Source organism: Bombyx mori, chromosome 27 (genome assembly GCF_030269925.1).
Source record: "Bombyx mori chromosome 27, ASM3026992v2".
Lineage (NCBI taxonomy): Eukaryota > Metazoa > Arthropoda > Insecta > Lepidoptera > Bombycidae > Bombyx > Bombyx mori.
Window position 1 is genome coordinate 464,109 of NC_085133.1, and position 19,004 is coordinate 483,112.

Below are 19,004 nucleotides of genomic sequence, written 5' to 3' on the forward strand. Positions count from 1 at the left end.
TGCTTTTGGATTTTTAAATGCATTCTTTAATATCATTACTAGCCTAATGATTGGATTTATAGTTCTATAGGAATCAGGGTTACCATGCTATGAACTCCTAGGGCTATACAATAACATACCTAATAGTCTAAAACAGGACACACGATATAGGTACCCAGTAAGCTCATTGTTATAACAAAATTTTGAATAAATCTTGTGAATTAGAAGTATACATTCATGTGATTGCCAATTGATAAGGCTGTAGGACATCACACTGCCAATGGTACAATGAGAAACGGGTACCACGGGCTACACCAGTCACCTGTTTGTTGGTGAAAATATGAAGAAACTACTAGCGTTCGGTATTGGCGGCGTTTGATTTGGCATATTCAGTTCTGATATGCGTCGGGGTCTTGCTGTTACCAGTTTTCCCTCCTCTTCGGATTTGCCGCCATCTTTGTGAGAAATATTTGACGATACTGTTTAGTGCTGATCTAAGAACTATCATAGCCCTATGCCTGCTAATTCCCTAACATGCCGTATCCGTGAGAAATTGTTAATATATTAACGCTTTAAGTATTAATAATTTATAAATAGTGTAGAATGCAAACGCAAAGTGAGATTAGCTATAGTGTCACAATAAAAAATAATTATAACAAATAAAATTCAAGACAGAAGATACAAATAATATAATTTTCTGTGTTAATAAACGAAGCTATAAAAGAAAATAACGTTAAATTAATAAATGAGAAATGGTACATCTAGATATTTTATAGAAGCTGTTTCTCTGAGCATTTTCCTGTTGCCTGTCCCTAACCTGTTTGTTTTGCTAAATATGAAGAAGGAAGACGCTTCGGGTATCGGTTTCTTTGAGTCGTGTATATCAACCTCGGAGAGGCGGCGAGGTCGAGCTGATGATGTAGTGGGTTTGCGTTTCAAACGATGCTCCTCCGCAAACTCTGTGTTCACTGCATTATACTGGTTAGATTCTACCACTCACATATCAATGGTTCATTATACTTCCTTTCATAAACTGTTGAATTTTTATACAATGCAGCCATTGGAATATTTAGACTGTTTCCAAATAAAGTTTCGCTTTTAAGAAAAATAATTAGATTTTGCTCATCTTGGATTATATTTGTTGAAAATTATCCCTCTTATTCTTTTATCGAATTAACACATATTTATTAAGATAAGACACCATTTTGAAACGACAGGAACAAAAATTCTTGTGTAAATTTTTAGTCTAATACATTATTTAGAAACTATTTTTACTTTCATTTTACTACAATTAAATAAGTACGACGCTTTAATCTGTTGTTAAGATTGAGAATAACACACCTATATGATTCCGCTGGTGTCCTTCCATCATTTCCATATCTTCATCTCTTTCTTGTTCCTCTTCGACTCTATCTTCTAACTCGTTCTCATCTAATTCTTCTTCTTCTTCTTCTTCGATCTCATCTTGCGGGTCACCTTCTGACCCTGTTTCTTCATATTCCCTTTCAGAACTAAACATGAAAATAATATATTGTTTTTGTAAATTGTTACTTAATTAACAATTTAGAGTAGGTACGCTTATAACTTATAACGTATAACCTTTCACTTGTTGAAGTGCTAAAATAATTAAAATGACAATCGGTCCCTCCGGAATCCGCAAGCATGCTTATAAGTCAGACTTCATACGAATGGAACTTCCTTATACTACTACGAGTGTATATTATGAGTATGAGTATGATGTATAATGAGTATTTTATCTTATATCAAAAACATTTTCCTCACTAACAGAAAGTCTAAGACCCTAAACACAATTGTTACAATTATTAATACTATTACATCGGTAAGAGCAATGCCATCTATCGTCGAATAGCAGAAACGAATATCATCAAAAGAACTAGTAAAATCAAGAACGCTCGAGAAGTACAACGCCATCTATTGTCAGGTAGCGGAAACACACATCGAAAATAAATACTGAACTTGTGAGGAATGTTCTCGATAATTCTAGGGATGTCGTATCGACCATAAAAGCGTTGCAGTGATGGCACGAAATCAGTTAGTAATCGGAACTACTGTAAGTGAAACAGCGAACGGACACTTGAAGCGAAGCGGAAGAAGCGAATTACGAATTGCAAACTGTTTTGTGAATGTTCTAAGTGACGAATAGAGTTTTGATTTGCACTTTGGTGGAACTTTTTATCCCGAACCCCAGCGCTTAACAGTATTATACTTTATATCAAAAACATTTTCTTCACTAACAGAAAGTTTAAGAGCCTAAACACATTCGTTCCTGTTACAATTTTTACCTAATACTAATAAAATAATCATTGCTGCATCATACATACAATAGCTGATATGTGCGATGTTATTGGAGGTTCTGTTTAGAATATTTTAGGCGTTATTTTACGTACTTATCAGTGGTATACGCTTCATCATCATGTATGTATTCATCATCAGTATCACCTTGAACTCCTTCTATAGCTACCATACTCTCTTCCTTTTCTTCACAAGCCTGGATAATAAACTTAACATTAGTAATACATATTGTTTTGATATTTAAAAACTGTTTGTTCTTTGATGTAATTTATTGTTTCATTTGAAAATGCGGCATCTTATATATTTATTATTCATACTATCAGATGGTGCGATCAAATTAGCCCAATTATTAGCACTTGTTGCAAGATAAAGCCAAGAAGAAATTAAGCTCTCGTCAAAGGAATCACTGCCTTCAGTAAGAAGGAAGACGGCTCGTGGAGGAAGACTATAAGAGAGACTATAAAGATGTTTATGGGCTCCAATAACCACGTGACACCAGGTGAGTCGTTAGTTTGTTTATTTATCTAAGCAATAAAAACCTATAAAATAAAACCTAAAACCTATGGTATGTAACATGGGCAGATAGTTTACGTGCAGAATAAATAAATAGTACAATTTCACTCCAGGGAGATTGATTACGAAGGCTGACTCCATCGTCATAAGTTTCAATAGTTAAAGCTATATACATATATCTAGCAATGGATTCGATTTGGGCCGCTAGTTTGCATTGAGTTTTGGTCGAGTGCTGTGCTCACTGCCATATGCCATTTGGGCTAGAACTTTTAAAATATGGTATTCAAAGTAAGTAAGAGCCTTACCCCCTCTTCCTTGTCGATATTAGTGAGCGACTCAGCATCCGCCAAGTTGTCAACAGCAATGGCCAAGAACACATTGAGAAGAATATCTATTTATATGTTAAAGAATTATTTTCAACTCTTTCGTAGGCTATTTATTTGTCTTCAGACAGGAAATAAACGATTGCGTAATTAACGTTACCATGACATTGCCAACGGGCTGTGAGCACTCGTGAACCAAACATGTTTCCGTACGTAATAGTCCATGTGTAATGGAGAGCATCATCAAATAAATTGGAACTTTTGAATATTTTCATACATTACTACATGACATGAATGACACCATATTTGTGGTAGATAATTTTGTAGGATCGATACCATCCTCAGGCCTACTTCCCTTGGTTTTAATTCTGAAACAAGTTTACATACACATCTCTGGATGCATTGGTTCCTAGCTGTTGCTCCAATTATTGTAGGTATCCGGTAGTAAATTCAGCGAAGCACTGTTCTTGCAAGGGCAAGTGCTAGTAATTCTCTCAGATTGAGCCCGTGAGCTCATCTACCAGTCTCCGTGAATTTGGAATAGCCTCTTAGGCTAACAAAAATTAGGTAGGAAAAAAAGGTAGGTTGTAACTAGGTAACTATGCAATTACCTAGGTATTAATAAATAAAGCATCACAGACGTGTGGTTCCTTAACACTCGTCAAGACTTTTACAAGAAAAGGATACAGTTGCCGCAAATGAACAATATGATGAAATATATACAAGCTACTATTCCGACCGTGCCTGCGCCTCCATATGCCTTGATACCTTCATACATAACCGCGTTCCAGTCTTCACCAGTCAGGATCTAATTGGATCAGGAAGCAAAGTAGTAGATCAACATAACAGACAAACATTTTTAAGAAATAACCATTTCCTATTATTAAGGTCTTGTCGAAAATCTTTCTATTTTTCCAAAGTTTTCTGAGACAGTATTAATATAGTTTGGCTTGATCTAACATAGTTTATGTTAATGTCCAGTATTATGGACAGGCAGATGACAAGCTGACACAAAAAAATAGTCCATTCAAACTGGATAATCCCACAAACAAAATTATGCCATCTACTTTCAAACATGACTGTTGTCGTGCATATTTTGCAGAATAAGTTATTTATATTTTAGTTTCAGGGTGTGTGAACTCAAAATACACAACTAGTCTATATTTCCTAGATAATACAGAAAAGTGGTAATTAAGGATATTTTTACCTGAAAAACAGTCAATAATGCCTGCCAGAAGCAATCGAAATTGTGCCTGTCCTTTTCTTCCACAGGGTCGTAGTTGAATTTCCCTCCAAAAACTTGCATCCCGAGGAGTGCAAAGATCATGATGAACAGGAACAGTAACAGAAGTAGAGATGCGATTGACTGGATCGAGTTGAGGAGTGACGCTACAAGGTTGGACAGTGAACGCCAATATCTGAAAGTTATTGAAAAAGTCTAAGAATATATTGATTAAGGCTATTAAGCTATGAAGCTTTTTTTATTGCTCAGATGGGTGGACGAGCTCACAGCCCACCTGGTGTTAAGTGGTTACTGGAGCCCATAGACATCTACAACGTAAATACGTCACCCACCTTGAGATATAAGTTCTAAGGTCTCAATTATAGTTACAACGGCTGCCCCACCCTTCAAACCGAAACGCATTACTGCTTCACGGCAGAAATAAGTAGGGTGGTGGTACCTACCCGCGCGGACTCACAAGAGGTCCTACCACCAGTAATGAGCAGTGGTCAGCACTTATGTTTAGGTGAACCGTGAGCGCGTCTGTAAAGTCGGTTTACTGACGATAGTTGAACGTGACAACGTCATAAGAAAATACGGATGGAATGGTTTCATTTTTCAAAAGAAATTTTTGAAAGAAAAGATAAAAGCACGAATATTCGACAATATATCACTGAACATAATATATATTTAATATCGAAAGAATCATTACCTTTATCGCCGCAATTATCAATGCTGTAAACAATTGACACCACATTCACTTTTCACTGAACTTCATACTTGACGAAAAAATGTAAATGTATTATTGTATAGCAGCTGTCCACGCGGATGCATCGCTCACTCAAGTAGGAGAGAGACAGATGTCGAACGCTGCCGAACGCGGAGGCCGATTGTGCCTCTTTGTCGCTCGTTGCGTGCTCTCGCTTGCACTTCAAACCTTAAATGGAACGCCTCAGAGCGAGGTAACGCCGCTTGAGTCATGTTTTTTCGTGCGTGCAGCCGGCTCCATCGAATTATAAGACGTTGTCACGTCAAAAAGATAGTTTGTAACTAGGAACTCACTTCGTAACCTTGAAGACTCGAAGCAGCCTGACGCATCGCAGCACGGAGATGCCCAGTGGAGGCATCACCTCGCTCTTCGTCAGCACCATCTCGCTGATGGAGCCGATCACGACGAAGCAGTCGAAACGGTTGAATAGTGAAACGAAGTAGCCCTGAGAATATAAGGGGTTGGATGATGAGGAAAATACAAGTCATATAATATCAATATTGTACTAACAATACGATTAATTATATTCATAAAGAACGATGTGCTAATTAAATATACGATTTGATTATGTCACAATTTTTATTGTTGGATTATTAGGATGGACGAGGTCAAAATTGGTGGTATGACGTCTTGTGAGTCCACGCGGCTAGGTAGCACCACCCTGCCTATTTCTGCCGTGAAACAGTAATGCGTTTCGGTTTGAAGGGCGCGGCAGCCGTTGTCACTATACTTGAGACCTTAGAACTTATATCTCAAGGTGGGTGGCGCATTTACGTTGTAGATGTCTATGGGTTCCGGTAGCCACTTAACACCAGGTGGGCTGTGAGCTCGTCCACACATCTAAGCAATAAATAAAAAAAGAAGGTAATAAATAGTTCCTGGAGCTTCTAGCCATCACATCGTAAATACAGTCATCCGCCTTCAGACATAAGGTCGAAATGTCAATTTGCTGTTGTTTGTTGTTTTAAATCTCAATTGCAGTAACTTTTTTTTGTTTATTTTTTTTTTATTGCCTTTCTAGGCAGACGAGCATACGGCCCACCTGATGGTGAGTGGTTACCGTCGCCCATGGACTTCAGCAATGCCAAGGGCAGAGCCAAGCCGCTGCCTACCGCTTAATACTCTCCACAAGCCTCGTTTGAAGAAGGACATGTCATAGCACTCGGGAAACACCGTGGAGGGGAGCTCATTCCATAGCCGGATGGTACGTGGCAAAAAAGACCTCTGGAAACGCACTGTGGATGACCGCAGTGGCTCCAGGTAGTATGGATGAACTCTACTCCGGTGGCGGGCGGTGCGATGGTAAAAACGAGACGTTGGTATCATCTCGAACAATTCCTCAGAGCACTTCCCATGGAACATGCGGTACAAAATACAGAGGAAACCGAAGTCCCTCCGCAGACCCAGAGGCTCCAAACGAGTTCCAATCTCCAATATCGCGGTTGTTCCACCCTTCATATAGGAACGCATTATTCCTCCGCAGTAAAAATGTTTAGGACGTTGGGACCTATCCGTGTGGCATCAGAATATGTCCTACGAGTAGCAGAGAAGTGGTTATAATTAATATTGGGACTTAATCTACGATTAAATAATAAGTCTTATTACTTATTCGTAGGACTTAATGTCCCGAATGTTAAAATTGTTTTTGCTTATGTTCATGACTTGGAAAAATCTTTACATCACTTACTTGCAATCCCAGGCTGTACATTTTGACTAACATTTCTAAAGTGAATAGAGCCACGAAGAACGCGTTTCCGTATTCTTGGAAATGGTCCAGCCACTCTGGTTGCCTGGAACAACATATCATGACACTTAGCGTCAGTGGTGATTTCCACACATACCTGTTTTTATGGCCTTCAGGTAGACGAGCATACGGCCGACCTAATGGTGAGTTGGTTACCATCGCTCATGGATCCAAACTATACCAGGAGCACAGTTAAGTCATCACCTACCACTAAGTATAGTCTACAAAGCCTCATTTGAAAAATGATTGCAACTTAAGACAGGTTTAATTGGTGCTTCCTATATGGTCGCGTAATTTCCGTCGCAAGGTATTCATGCATATTTTCTTAATGAGTGGAATGACTGTCGTTAAAATAATTGGATCTTCACTTCATGTCCTAAAGTGTGTGGCGTGATGATGTGATGAATGAATGCGTCTACGATTCAAATTTCATAATACATAGGGTCTTCCGTGAGCAATCCCCAATGAGACTTGAACTTAAGTTTTAATTAAAATAACTGGACATTAGTCTTAAGATCATTGGCAAGTGCACCTGCCTAAATACGCCATAACTACCTATCAACCATCAAATAAATCACTGCAACAATACAAGGTAGAACATTGTAATGGAGGCTGGAGCAATTCGTATAGAACATCAATAAACTCCAGATAAACGACTGAAGACCACACTCTGTAAAAAACTGATGAATATTTAAAAGACAAATTTATTTATTGTTTAATAACCTTACCGATAATGTTCACTGGCGAGCACTACCGTGTTCAGGAAGACTAAAACTATGATCAGCCAGTAGAATGTTTGCGATTTGACCGCTTTTCGACAGGCCCTTTTCATGCGGCGGTTCACCTGGGAATGTGATTTCAAACGTCAGCTCTGTATCTGTTGCAATAATACAATTTAGTCCTAAATATAATGAAAGGGTATCGTAATGAAAATAATTGTCCCTAGGTTGTACCCAAGATGTTCCCATTTCTGGGTGATTTTTCGCAAGGGCCTTCTCTAAGCTTACATATTATGTTTTGCTCTACGTTGCTCTTTCCTAATTTGTAATGCCTGTTCATTTGATTCAATTCCTCACCTACATTAATCCATTGATCGACTATTTGTTGTTTAAATTATATAAATTGGCAAACAAACAATACCTTATCAAAATCCTTTTTCCATGAGATCGACACTTTCTGTGGTTCAACTGTTTCTACGCCGAGATGATCCGTGGAATCGTGCTCGTTCTGTGTCGGTCCTGGGTACAAATAACAAAGAGCCTTCATCGCCTTCTTAGATTCGTTCTAGAATGGTGTGGTCGACCATATTAAGGCTATTGTTGTATTTGGTAAACAGCGTTTCACTTCCAGCCATATGCATTTCGTAAAGTCGTATTGGGAGTGGTAGCCTTTGGATCAGACTATTAACGAAACCAGAATAAGGCATATCAAAAATCGGGGCGTTCGACCGGGAAATATATCGAAAAAGCTGATCATATTGATCAAAATAGTCAAATGGCAGGTTCTTTGCCCGTGTTATGGTTAACTAGAAATACTTGTACATATGAAATAGAAATACATTTTTATTGTAAAAATGAGTGTATGAGCTCCCAGCCCCCTTGTGGTCAGTGGTCACCGTAATAGCACAACGAAATATACGTGATTCTGCCACTCATATTAAGACTTGGCGTATGTTTCATGGTATAGTTTAACCGCTATCTTCCACTCTCCAAGCCGGAACACATGGCTGCCACGAAACTAAAATATGTAGAGCATGTGGGTAGCTATGCTAAAGACAAAGCCACGAAACAACGACGTGCGAGTAACACAATTATTCTACTCGTAATTACAACAGACGAACATTAAACTGCAAACTATCCCGTTACAATTGATTCCGAATTTTACTGCTCCGTTTGTGTTTCTCAGCCAGCTAATACCAATAAATTTTTACGATACTTTAACCAGATTAGTTCACAAGAGAACAGGTTTATTTTTGTACCTCCGAAATCTCCTTTCTGATTGCTGTTGTCATGTTGGTCCACGGGCTCCAAGTATTCCGCTTGAGTGATCCAATCTAGGTAACCTTTCAAATCTTCTTCTAACTGCTGCTTTTCTCTTAACTTCTGGAAGTCACCTCGGTTCTTCGCTTTCTCTCTTTCTTTAGAGAACTCACTGCGGGATGAGAATATTTTATAATCAGTAATTATGCATATCAAATGTAAAATTATAAATTAAATATATGTTCGTCTGTTCAGTTAATGCAAGCCTATTTTATTTTTGGTCGCTCAATAGCGTAATCAACAAAAAAAATACTTTTTATAACGAATTAAATTTTTTAACGCCTTGTATCAACATGTCAAGGTAATAAGCGTGATGTACATCGATCTATCGATCCAGTGCGATCGATCTATATCAGTGGAATGTGCCCTAAACACATTATTTCGGATTCTCCCGATCCACTAACGGTGCTTTTAGGTACCCCAAGCACCGACCATCATTCTCGTCGAACCCGTCGCTCACGACAAAGGATTCGGCGAGTAAATTAATCCACAGACACAGCCCACTGAGTTTTAGGCAGGGTCTTCTCAGTGGGTCGCATTTCCGATCCGGTGGTAGATTCTGCGAAGCACTACCCTTGCTAGGGCTAGCGTTAGCATCCTCACCAGGCTAGAGCCCCGTGCGCTCACCTACTAGTTCGGTAACGCGGGCATAGCCCTCTAAAGCTACCAACATAGGTAGAAAAAAAAAAAGGGGAATGGTTTGCTAAATTCGAGTTTCAAGTAATATTCAAAAAAGTCGAGATGTTAGAAATGACTTCGTAATGTACACATATCAGGACCGCGAAATTATAATATAATATGTATTATTACTTTGGCAATATGTCTTGGCTGACTCACTTGGACCATTAGGGTACAAAAGGTTTTTCACCGGCTCGGTATTGCATTTAATTAGGCATAACTTTCAATATTAAGAATAATCAGCACCTACTATGACTGAGCATTGTTTTCTTACCCGGACAACACACCGAGAATCAGGTTCATCACGAAGAAAGCTCCCAGAATCACCATCGAAACGAAGTAAATCCATTCCCAGCTGTTACCCATGGCGTCTTGGATCTACAGTAAATAGTAATTACAGTATTGCCATCAGTTAAACCGAGATAGGCAGATAGATTAAACTAAAATAGTAGCAGTGGTTAAAGGTCAAAGTCATATAGTCTACTTAAGGCATCTGATTTATAGCAGTAACGATCATTAGCATCAAATTTCTACCTCGCAGCATTACATTTCTATTGAATATATGGTTACCATAATAATATAGTGATAGCACATATGACCAAATATGTTTACTTTCTCATTTATTCAAATTAGTACAATATAGATATATACATTCATTACTATATCATTATACCGAGCATCTTATATATATGGGCGCAAAAACCACTATTGGCAATAATTAACATAAAAAATTAATTAATATTAGAGTCATGTAAAAATCACTAAAATATGTATTGTGAATATTAAGCTATATTTTGTAATTACATTTGTTTGTATAAAAGAAGTTGTAGTTGCTATAACCAGGACAAAATGGCTAATTGTGTAAAAACTAAGACGTGGCTTTTTGTAATCAACGAGTAATGTTAAAGTTTGATAGAATTGTATTGTATTTTCATTGTAAAAGATCTTAAATTGACAATTTGGCCACATATTGGCCACGGGTGCATAAATTCCTTTAAATCTATGATAAGCTACGTACATTATACATGACATCGGTCCACCCTTCGAGCGTGATGCATTGGAAGACGGTTAGCATGGAGAGACCGAAATTATCAAAGTTGGTGATGCCAAAGTTAGGGCCAGGCCAGCCCTCGCGACACTCCATCTCTGGGCCGAGGGAGGAGCAGTTGAAGCCATTGTCGTTGTCACACGGATGGGGACTGTCCATTATCTCATCTGGAATTTTGAGACTACAAATCAACTAAGCTGTACAACATGAGATCACGTGAGCATATAATGCGCTGCTAACCATATGTACCATTACTAAGTAGAATAACATCTTGCTTTATTCTGAGTGAATCAATAAAAATCAAGAAGTTTACCCCTGAAAATAAGGCCTTTTTTGTTGTCCGGCGTATTAGCTCACTTAAACTTTTTATTTATTTATTTATTTTATTATTATTTGTGGTCATAGGTTAACAAAGATGGTGCAAACTGTGGGGTATGAGCAAAATCGAACCCAATAAACAGCCCCGAACGATAGGCAGAATTAGCTATACATTATAATCACTCATCATCATCATTATCCTGCCCTTCTCCCAGTCACCTGGGGTCGGCGCAACATGTTCTCTCCCTCCATACTCTTCTATCATATACCATTTCTTCGCTCACTCCCCTCTTACCCATATTGTCTTTCACGCAATCCATCCATTTCTTCTTAGGTCTACCTCTTCCTCTATATCCTTCCTTCATAGTTAACACTCTCTTACCAACCTCATTTTCATTTCGTCTCATCACATGTCCATACCATCCCAAACGCGCACTTCTTAGCCTCTCTGTCACAGGGGCCACTTTCAGACATCCTCTAACATATTCATTCCGTACTACATATATTCTCGTTACTCCACACATCCATCGGAACATTCGCGTCTCTGCTGCATGCAATCGCGTTATACATTATAATCACTATAGAGATTATTTTTAAAGACTAAACACAATTCAGACCTGTGTATTTATTGAAGCAGCTCTTGTGCATCTTCCCGGAGAACAGCTCGAGACCGATGATGGCGTAGATGATGATGACGAATATCACAAGTAAAGCTATGTGGAGGAGAGGGACCATCGCTTTTAAGATAGAATTCAGCACGATCTGCAGACCTGTCGTCAAAAACCACCAGTTTATGAACATGCCTCCAATTCGGGATAACAAGTCTACTTCTAATACCTAATTGCACATTATTGGTTATTGCTGGTCAAGAACATGGATAATACCAAGGTCACACAATCAAGCCGCTTTCTACCGTTGAGGACTTTCAAACTTGTTTGAAGAAGAATACGTCATAGTGTTCGGACAATTCAGTGGAAGTCTCATAGCCAGATGTTGCAGGCTAATATTACGTTCGCACTGTCGATGAACGTAATAGTTCCAGATGGTAGGAATGAATGCCATTACCGGGTGCTGGTATTATCGGAAGGGGATAACCGGATCATTTCAAATATTTCTTCTGATTATTGTATGTAGTTGCCACGGTCTGTAGGGTCAATGGGTAAGCTGGGTTACTTGGGCTTTGTGTGTTTTGCGCCATGCACTCTGTTTGGTCCGTTTAGATCACTTTTTAACTTATAATGCAGAATATAACACACGAAGTTATGATGTAATTTTTGACATTAGAGGCAAATCGAACATTGGTAGGCAGCGGATTGGCTCTGCCCCTGGCATTACTGAAGTCCATGGGCGACGGTAACCGCTCAACATCAGGTGGGCCGTACGCCTCGTCTGCTTACAAGGGATTTAAAAAAAAATCCACGTTTATATCTGTTTAAGTACGTAATATAAAAACGATAAAACGATAGATTAGAGAAGGAATGTCTTCAAAAATGCTTACTCGGTACTCCAGAAACCAGCCTGAGTGGGCGAAGTACTCTGAACGCTCGTAGAGCTTTCACATCGAAAGAGTCCTTGAAGATGCTTGACAGGACTGTGCTCACCATTCTAAAACAAATATTGACGGATTAAAGCTAATTAAAACCCTGTTAGCGCCAGTTTTTTATTGCCTCAGATGGGTGCAATGAAAATACCTTTGAATAGTAGGAGTATTTATGGTCGAAAGCTGACTGGTTCGGAAGTTACTGTTAATCCCGAAATAACACAATGAATTGAGTGATGGGCATGGGTTGACAGTTCTAATCATTACTACGGTCGAAATTTTGTTTCAATGCATTTGAGAGTTTAACTAAATACCCTATAGAAGGCTCAGCACAATAAGCAACGTGCTATCACAGTTGCACGAATTCATTCATTTGGGGCATCCCGTATTTTTCCAACTATTTTTTATTATTGCTTATGTTAAGTGGTTACTGGAGCCCATAGACATCTACAGCGTAAATGCGCTACCCACCTTGTGATGTAAACTCTAAGGTCTCAGTATAGTTACAACTGCTGCCCCACCCTTCAAACCGAAATGCATTACTGCTTCATGGCAGAAATAGGCGGGGCGGTGGCAACTACCCGTGCGGACTCATAAGAGGTCCTACCACCAGTGATATCACCAGTAATATTCAATCAGTTATGAATGTTGATCGCGGCTACACTCGATGTTAAGCGGCCGCTATAATCCATAGACACCGGATACCTGCCGTTGTGCACCATGCACCGTGAGACTTTACATAAGTTCCCAACTGCTTTTTAATCCTTTGAACCGGAACTCGTCACTGTTTTGTTGCAGCTTAAGGCAGGATAATTAAGCTTATTTTTACGTTTTATTTTTATTTTTGATATTTCGAATTATTTACGGTTTTCGTAGTCCTGGACGACTGAGGTATTTATTATCAGAAATAATCGACAATGTCAATATCAATAAATATTTATATTATATTTTTAATACTTATTGACGCTTCTTTGCTGAAAGAACTAACAGTAACATGAAGTATTTATCTAAACTTATAAGGAACTAGGTATATAGCTGTACCCATCCGCTTCGCTGGGCATTTAAAATTAACGTTATTATTTCTCACCCCCACAAAGATTCTCATCATTAACGTCCCCGCAACTGGTGTAGGGAGTCCAACACTCATATACATATTAGCCTATCCATTAAGTACATGTATTTTCTACATGGATACCAAGTTTCAAGTCAATGGGATGCATGGTTCAGTAGTTATAATGGAACATCCGTAAAAACCACTGTGGATTTATATATTAGTATAGATTTATGAAAGCAAATACAAAAATAGAAATTAAAATGAGACATCCCGAAAAATATACTAAGACGGTTCTACTCGACTACCCTATCACTATGAATACCCATTTATGTTTTTATTGGACAAAAACACTTCGATAGATTTATTATAACTGTAATTTTACAGCGAGACAACAATTCTCGTAGCTCGGCCATCCAATCCGCGGATAGCAACATCGTATGAGTGCGCATTTGAAGATCAAAACCATTAAAACAAGGGCACAAGGCCATCAAACGTTATATTACTCAGAGCCAGTGAACTTATCTTGTTCGGGTTGTGTACACGGTTTAGCATTTTATTGCTGTGTACCATAAAAACTCGATAGAAATCTAGTCTTTTTTTTTATTGCTAGATGGGTGGACGACCTTACAGCCCACCTGGTGTTAAGAGGTTACTGGAACCCATAGACATCTACGACGTAAATGCACCACCCACCTTGAGATATAAGTTCTAAGGTCTCAAGTATAGTTACAACGGCTGCCCCACCCTTCAAACCGAAACGCATTACTGCTTCACGGCAGAAATAGGCAGGGCGGTGGTACCTACCCGCGCGGACTCACAAGAGGTCCTACCACCAGCAGTCTGATTAAAATACATTCAAATATTTGCTTTTATACAATTAATTTTACATAGCAATAAAGAATATTTGTCTGAATTTTAATTAGGTTTATACCGAAGTGCTGGTAGCGCAGCTTTCAGTGTTTTTTTTATCGCTATGAAACTTTTTCAAACGGGAATTTACGAAGATAGTAGCTTAGCTGTGTCCTTCGCATGATTTTAAATACATAGAAAGAAAAGGAGGTCTTTTTGTTTCTTTCTTCATTGGGCCGATCTAAAGGGTGCGGCATTCCTTATACAATGTATGTAAGGTATAAAGCGGTAACCAAATTGAGATTTCTTTGGGCTCTTATAACGACCAAGTGCCCGGCGAGCTGTTTCTATAAACAATAATAAAATCACCAAACGGTAAATTATTCGAAATAACAAAAAAAAAAACATGAGATTAAGCCGTGAAGATAGCCTTACTAAACAAAATCAGATTTTTACGAACATTAGACAAAATAAATAAATAAATAAAAACAGTAACACATCATTCTTGTTTTTATTGCATCCTGAGTAAAATAATTGTAACGAAAGCGTGACCGTTTGATTGATGTTTTAATATTCTGCCACCGTCCGTAGCTTGGAGCCGACAACGAAATAATTGCCGAGGAGGTATGGCGCCGGCGTGACGGCCGATCGTAAAAGACACAGTCATAGCTACAATAGTACAGGAGATAACCTAGAATGGGGATCAGTTTGCTTAGTGCGAGTTCTTTAACGTTTTCGATAGCGTAAAAGTTAACTCAAATTTGTTAGGAGATGGAACGTCTCTTTTTTTTTTCAATCGTGAACATTTGTTGAGTACGTATTTCATTAGAAAAATTGGTACCCGCCTGCGAGATTTGAACACCAGTGCATCGCTTCAACACAAATGCACCGGACGTCTTATCCTTTAGGCCACGACGACTTCAACGTTTGCCTACGTTTGCCGCTAGGGGCACTGTTCTCCATACAAATTTGAGTTAACTTTTACGCGGTCGAGAACGTTAAAAAGCTCACACTAAGCACGCTGAAGTTATTTGATAAGATATACACGAGCAGTCAGTCCAGTTTACAATCCATCTTAAACGTTTTTGATGATGGTGAAGCATATAATAACCATGGACATCCTTTCGATTTGCCTATTTGATTTGTCTATACTAATATTATAAAGAGGAAAGGTTTGTTTGTATTGAATAGGCTCCGAAACTACTGAACCGATTTGAAAAATTCTTTCACTGTTTGGAAACTACACTATTCCCGAGTGACATAGGTTATAATCTTTTTTGATAAAAATTAGTGATCCTTACTAAAACTCCAATAATGTAACCCAAGGTGTAAACAGATTACCTAAAATTTTCATAACATCGCGTGCGCTGTGAAAACTATTGATGATAGAATAAAATAATGTACTACGACTTTGTAGAACACATTATCATTTACAAAAAGTGTCGCGATATCATATGTCTAACTATTATAGTTATGCCGCAATAAGTGTTCTTTTATTTAAAAAAATAAAACAACGTTAAATATCGTTGAAATTTTTGTTAAAGACCCGAGCGGATCCGGAGCGGGCCGCTATCTTTTAAAAAGTAAAATTGCTGACGTAGATTTAAAAGCAAAATAATGTAAAAAGAGTACGTCAAAGTATATCCGGTTGAGTTTCTTTCGTCAGCTTGTCAGCTGTGTCTACATTAGCGGTAGATTTATTTTGATATTCAACATGTTATGCTTCTGGTTAAATCGAATTAAACTATTTAAAATTGAATATTAAGGACGCAAAGCAATCACGCATTCCGATTTGGAGCGTAAGACAATTGTGCAACATTCAGGTTAAGATGTCTACAGGCTCTGGCGCTTTAACGTCAGGCGGACCGTTTGCTTGTCTACCCCTCGAGTACTATAAAATTTCGCAGGTTCGGACGCCTTCCGTCAAAATGCATTTAAGTCGTCGTGGCCTAAAGGATAAGAAGTCCGGTGCATTCGTATTGAGCGATGCACCGATGTTCGAATCCCAGGCGGGTACCAATTTTTCTAACAAAATACGTATGTATTCGACAAATGTTCACGATTGACTTCCACAGTGAAGGAATAACATCGTGTAATAAAAATCAAACCCGCAAAATTATAATTTGCGTAATTACTGGTGGTAGGACTTCTTGTGAGTCCGCGCGGGTAGGTACCACCACCCCGCCTATTTCTGCCGTGAAGTAGTTATTCGTTTCGGTCTGAAGGGTAGGGCAGCCGTTGTAACTATACTGAGATCTTAGAACTTATATCTCAAGGTGAGTGGCGCATTTACGTTGTAGATGTCTATGGGCCCCAGTAACCACTTAACACCAGGTGGGCTGTGAGCTCGTCCACCCATCTAAGCCATAAAAAAAGAGCTCCCTGCTTGTAAACACCTAAAAAAACTTCAGCATTCCTTTGAAGCAGTGATTTGATGGGAACTCTGGTATACTCAGACGGATTTACAGAGTTGCATTGCAGTTACCGTATACAATTTCTTTGTCCACCATAAAAACTAGACAGCCGCATACATACCCGATAACCACTATAGTGAAGTCGAGCAAATTCCATCCGTTTCTAAGGTAAGACCCTGGATGCATCACGAAGCCATAAGCGATGATCTTCATCACGCATTCCCCGGTGAAGATCACAAGGAATACGTATTCAATTTTCTCCTGCGGGAAGTTATTGCTGTTGTTATTAATAAAGTAGATAAGAAATTACAAATGCTTAACACGTTGACTGCCATGACATGCTGTTTTTGGTGGGACCTCTTGTGAGTCCGCACGGTTAGGTACCACCACCCTGCCTATTTCTGCCGTGAAGCAGTAATTTGTTTCCGTTTGAAGGGTGGGGCAGCCGTTGTAACTATACTGAGACCTTAGAACTTATATCTGAAGGTGGGTGGCGCATTTACGTTGTAGATGTCTATGGGCTCCAGTAACCACTTATCACCAGGTGGGCTGTGAGCTCGTCCACTCATCTAAGCAATAAAAAAAAAATGTAAGTCACCGGTGCCCTACGCGGCGCTCTGAAGTAATTATATCAATTTCTGTTACTAAGCGCCTGGATTACCTAGTTATGCCTTCTTTTGTTTGGTAATGTATGTTTCAGTATTTTAGGTCTCTTAGAAATAGATTCATTCTCATTATCTTCGGATTCGTCTTTCTCAGAGTCTACTAGATACTCCGGCGCCTTAGTGGAAAGATCAAAGAGAGAAATCGTCATAATTACTATAGTGTGCCGCGTAGGGCACCAATGACCTACGTGACAGTCAACGTGTTAATTTGGTAATGGTAAAATGGTGAATGGTTTAAAACGGGTATCGGTTTCATGTTGGCTATGTCTTGTGTAGCCAAATTGATAGTAACAAATCAAATCAAATCAAATCAAAAAAAAATTATTCAACATAAATGAAAGTACATACTTGTTGAACGTCAAAAAGAACTACCGCCAATTCACAAGAACTCCGTTCTGAGAAGAATTGATTTGGTAAGAAACTCAGCGGGCATGTCTTTTTTTTTTTAAATATTAGATAAAAAAAATTAATATTAGATTTTTTTTAATATTCATTTTTACAATGAGTATTATAACATAACAATTATTACAATATTGAAATGCCCGGAGCGAGCAATGACACGAATAACACGAATGATGATGAATGATCTACAATTTTATAGGAATGTTTGCAGACTCTGATCGCACTGAAATGTTGATTGCAGATGAGACATTTGAATTTTCGCACAAGATTGAAACTTTTCAGAAGCGGAGGAATTGTGCATGAGGAGCAAAGTGTAAATCGTCATTTGTGTCTAAAATGGTCAACGGTGCTGCTTCTTTGCACAGGATTAGCTAGACCATGCAGCGGTTTGGTTCTGCCCCTGGTATTGCTGAAGTCCATGGGCGACGGTAACCACTCACTCAGGTGAGCCGTATGCTCGTCTATCGACAGGAGCAATAAAAAAACCAACGACGGTCAGCCTTTACGACAGTAAGTTGGTAACTCGTTCATTACACAATTGTGGTCATATACAATAATCCCTCCTATAACGCGGTACCCTTATAACGCGTTTTCATATTACGCGATTTCAATCCCCCGTATAACACGGGCTTAGCTTAGTTTAGCTTCGCGTATCTTTGCATGTGTGTTAATTGTATTATTATACAAAATTAAATTATTTTATTAAATTTGTATATTAAAATTAAAAGGTGTAGTTTAAACTTTATTTTTATAAAAATATCTAAAAAAAAAAAAAAAACCATTCAAAGTTAAACGTGATGAATAAGTTATACGTAACGCGTTATACGTGGACGTAAAAACGCCTTATACGGGACTAGCCCTATAAAGCATTTTCCTACAACGCGGACCCAATTTACCGCGTTATAGGGGGATTACTGTACACGGTATTATCGCGATAGTTCGTCCGCAAATACCTATAAAATCTTATTAGCTAGAAAATGTGGATGTTTGTGACTTACCAGAACCCAGTTGGTGTAATTGGAGTCGCTGGCAGGATACGGCGTGTAGACAGCCAAGGCGATACAGTTCGCGAATATTGTCGTTAGGATCATCCACTCGAAGGGTCTGAGAGTACTCATTAAGGACTTTATAAAA

General features: G+C 38.7%; 1 protein-coding gene across 1 annotated transcript in view; it reads right to left on the minus strand.

Moving 5' to 3' along the window:
* The window catches only part of LOC101735743 (muscle calcium channel subunit alpha-1), a 93,402-nt gene that overhangs the window by 20,635 nt on the left and 53,763 nt on the right, over window positions 1-19,004 (minus strand). Inside the window, exons 4-20 of the mRNA XM_062676406.1 lie at window positions 18,869-18,974; window positions 16,925-17,064; window positions 12,445-12,551; window positions 11,564-11,716; window positions 10,599-10,795; window positions 9,855-9,958; window positions 8,842-9,014; window positions 8,004-8,101; window positions 7,592-7,707; window positions 6,807-6,909; window positions 5,413-5,564; window positions 4,336-4,546; window positions 3,816-3,936; window positions 3,111-3,196; window positions 2,388-2,488; window positions 1,321-1,490; window positions 797-947 (exon numbers count right to left, since the gene is read on the minus strand). Coding sequence (XP_062532390.1) covers window positions 797-947; window positions 1,321-1,490; window positions 2,388-2,488; window positions 3,111-3,196; window positions 3,816-3,936; window positions 4,336-4,546; window positions 5,413-5,564; window positions 6,807-6,909; window positions 7,592-7,707; window positions 8,004-8,101; window positions 8,842-9,014; window positions 9,855-9,958; window positions 10,599-10,795; window positions 11,564-11,716; window positions 12,445-12,551; window positions 16,925-17,064; window positions 18,869-18,974 — 2,289 coding nt within the window. The remainder of the gene's footprint in view (window positions 1-796; window positions 948-1,320; window positions 1,491-2,387; window positions 2,489-3,110; window positions 3,197-3,815; window positions 3,937-4,335; window positions 4,547-5,412; window positions 5,565-6,806; window positions 6,910-7,591; window positions 7,708-8,003; window positions 8,102-8,841; window positions 9,015-9,854; window positions 9,959-10,598; window positions 10,796-11,563; window positions 11,717-12,444; window positions 12,552-16,924; window positions 17,065-18,868; window positions 18,975-19,004) is intronic.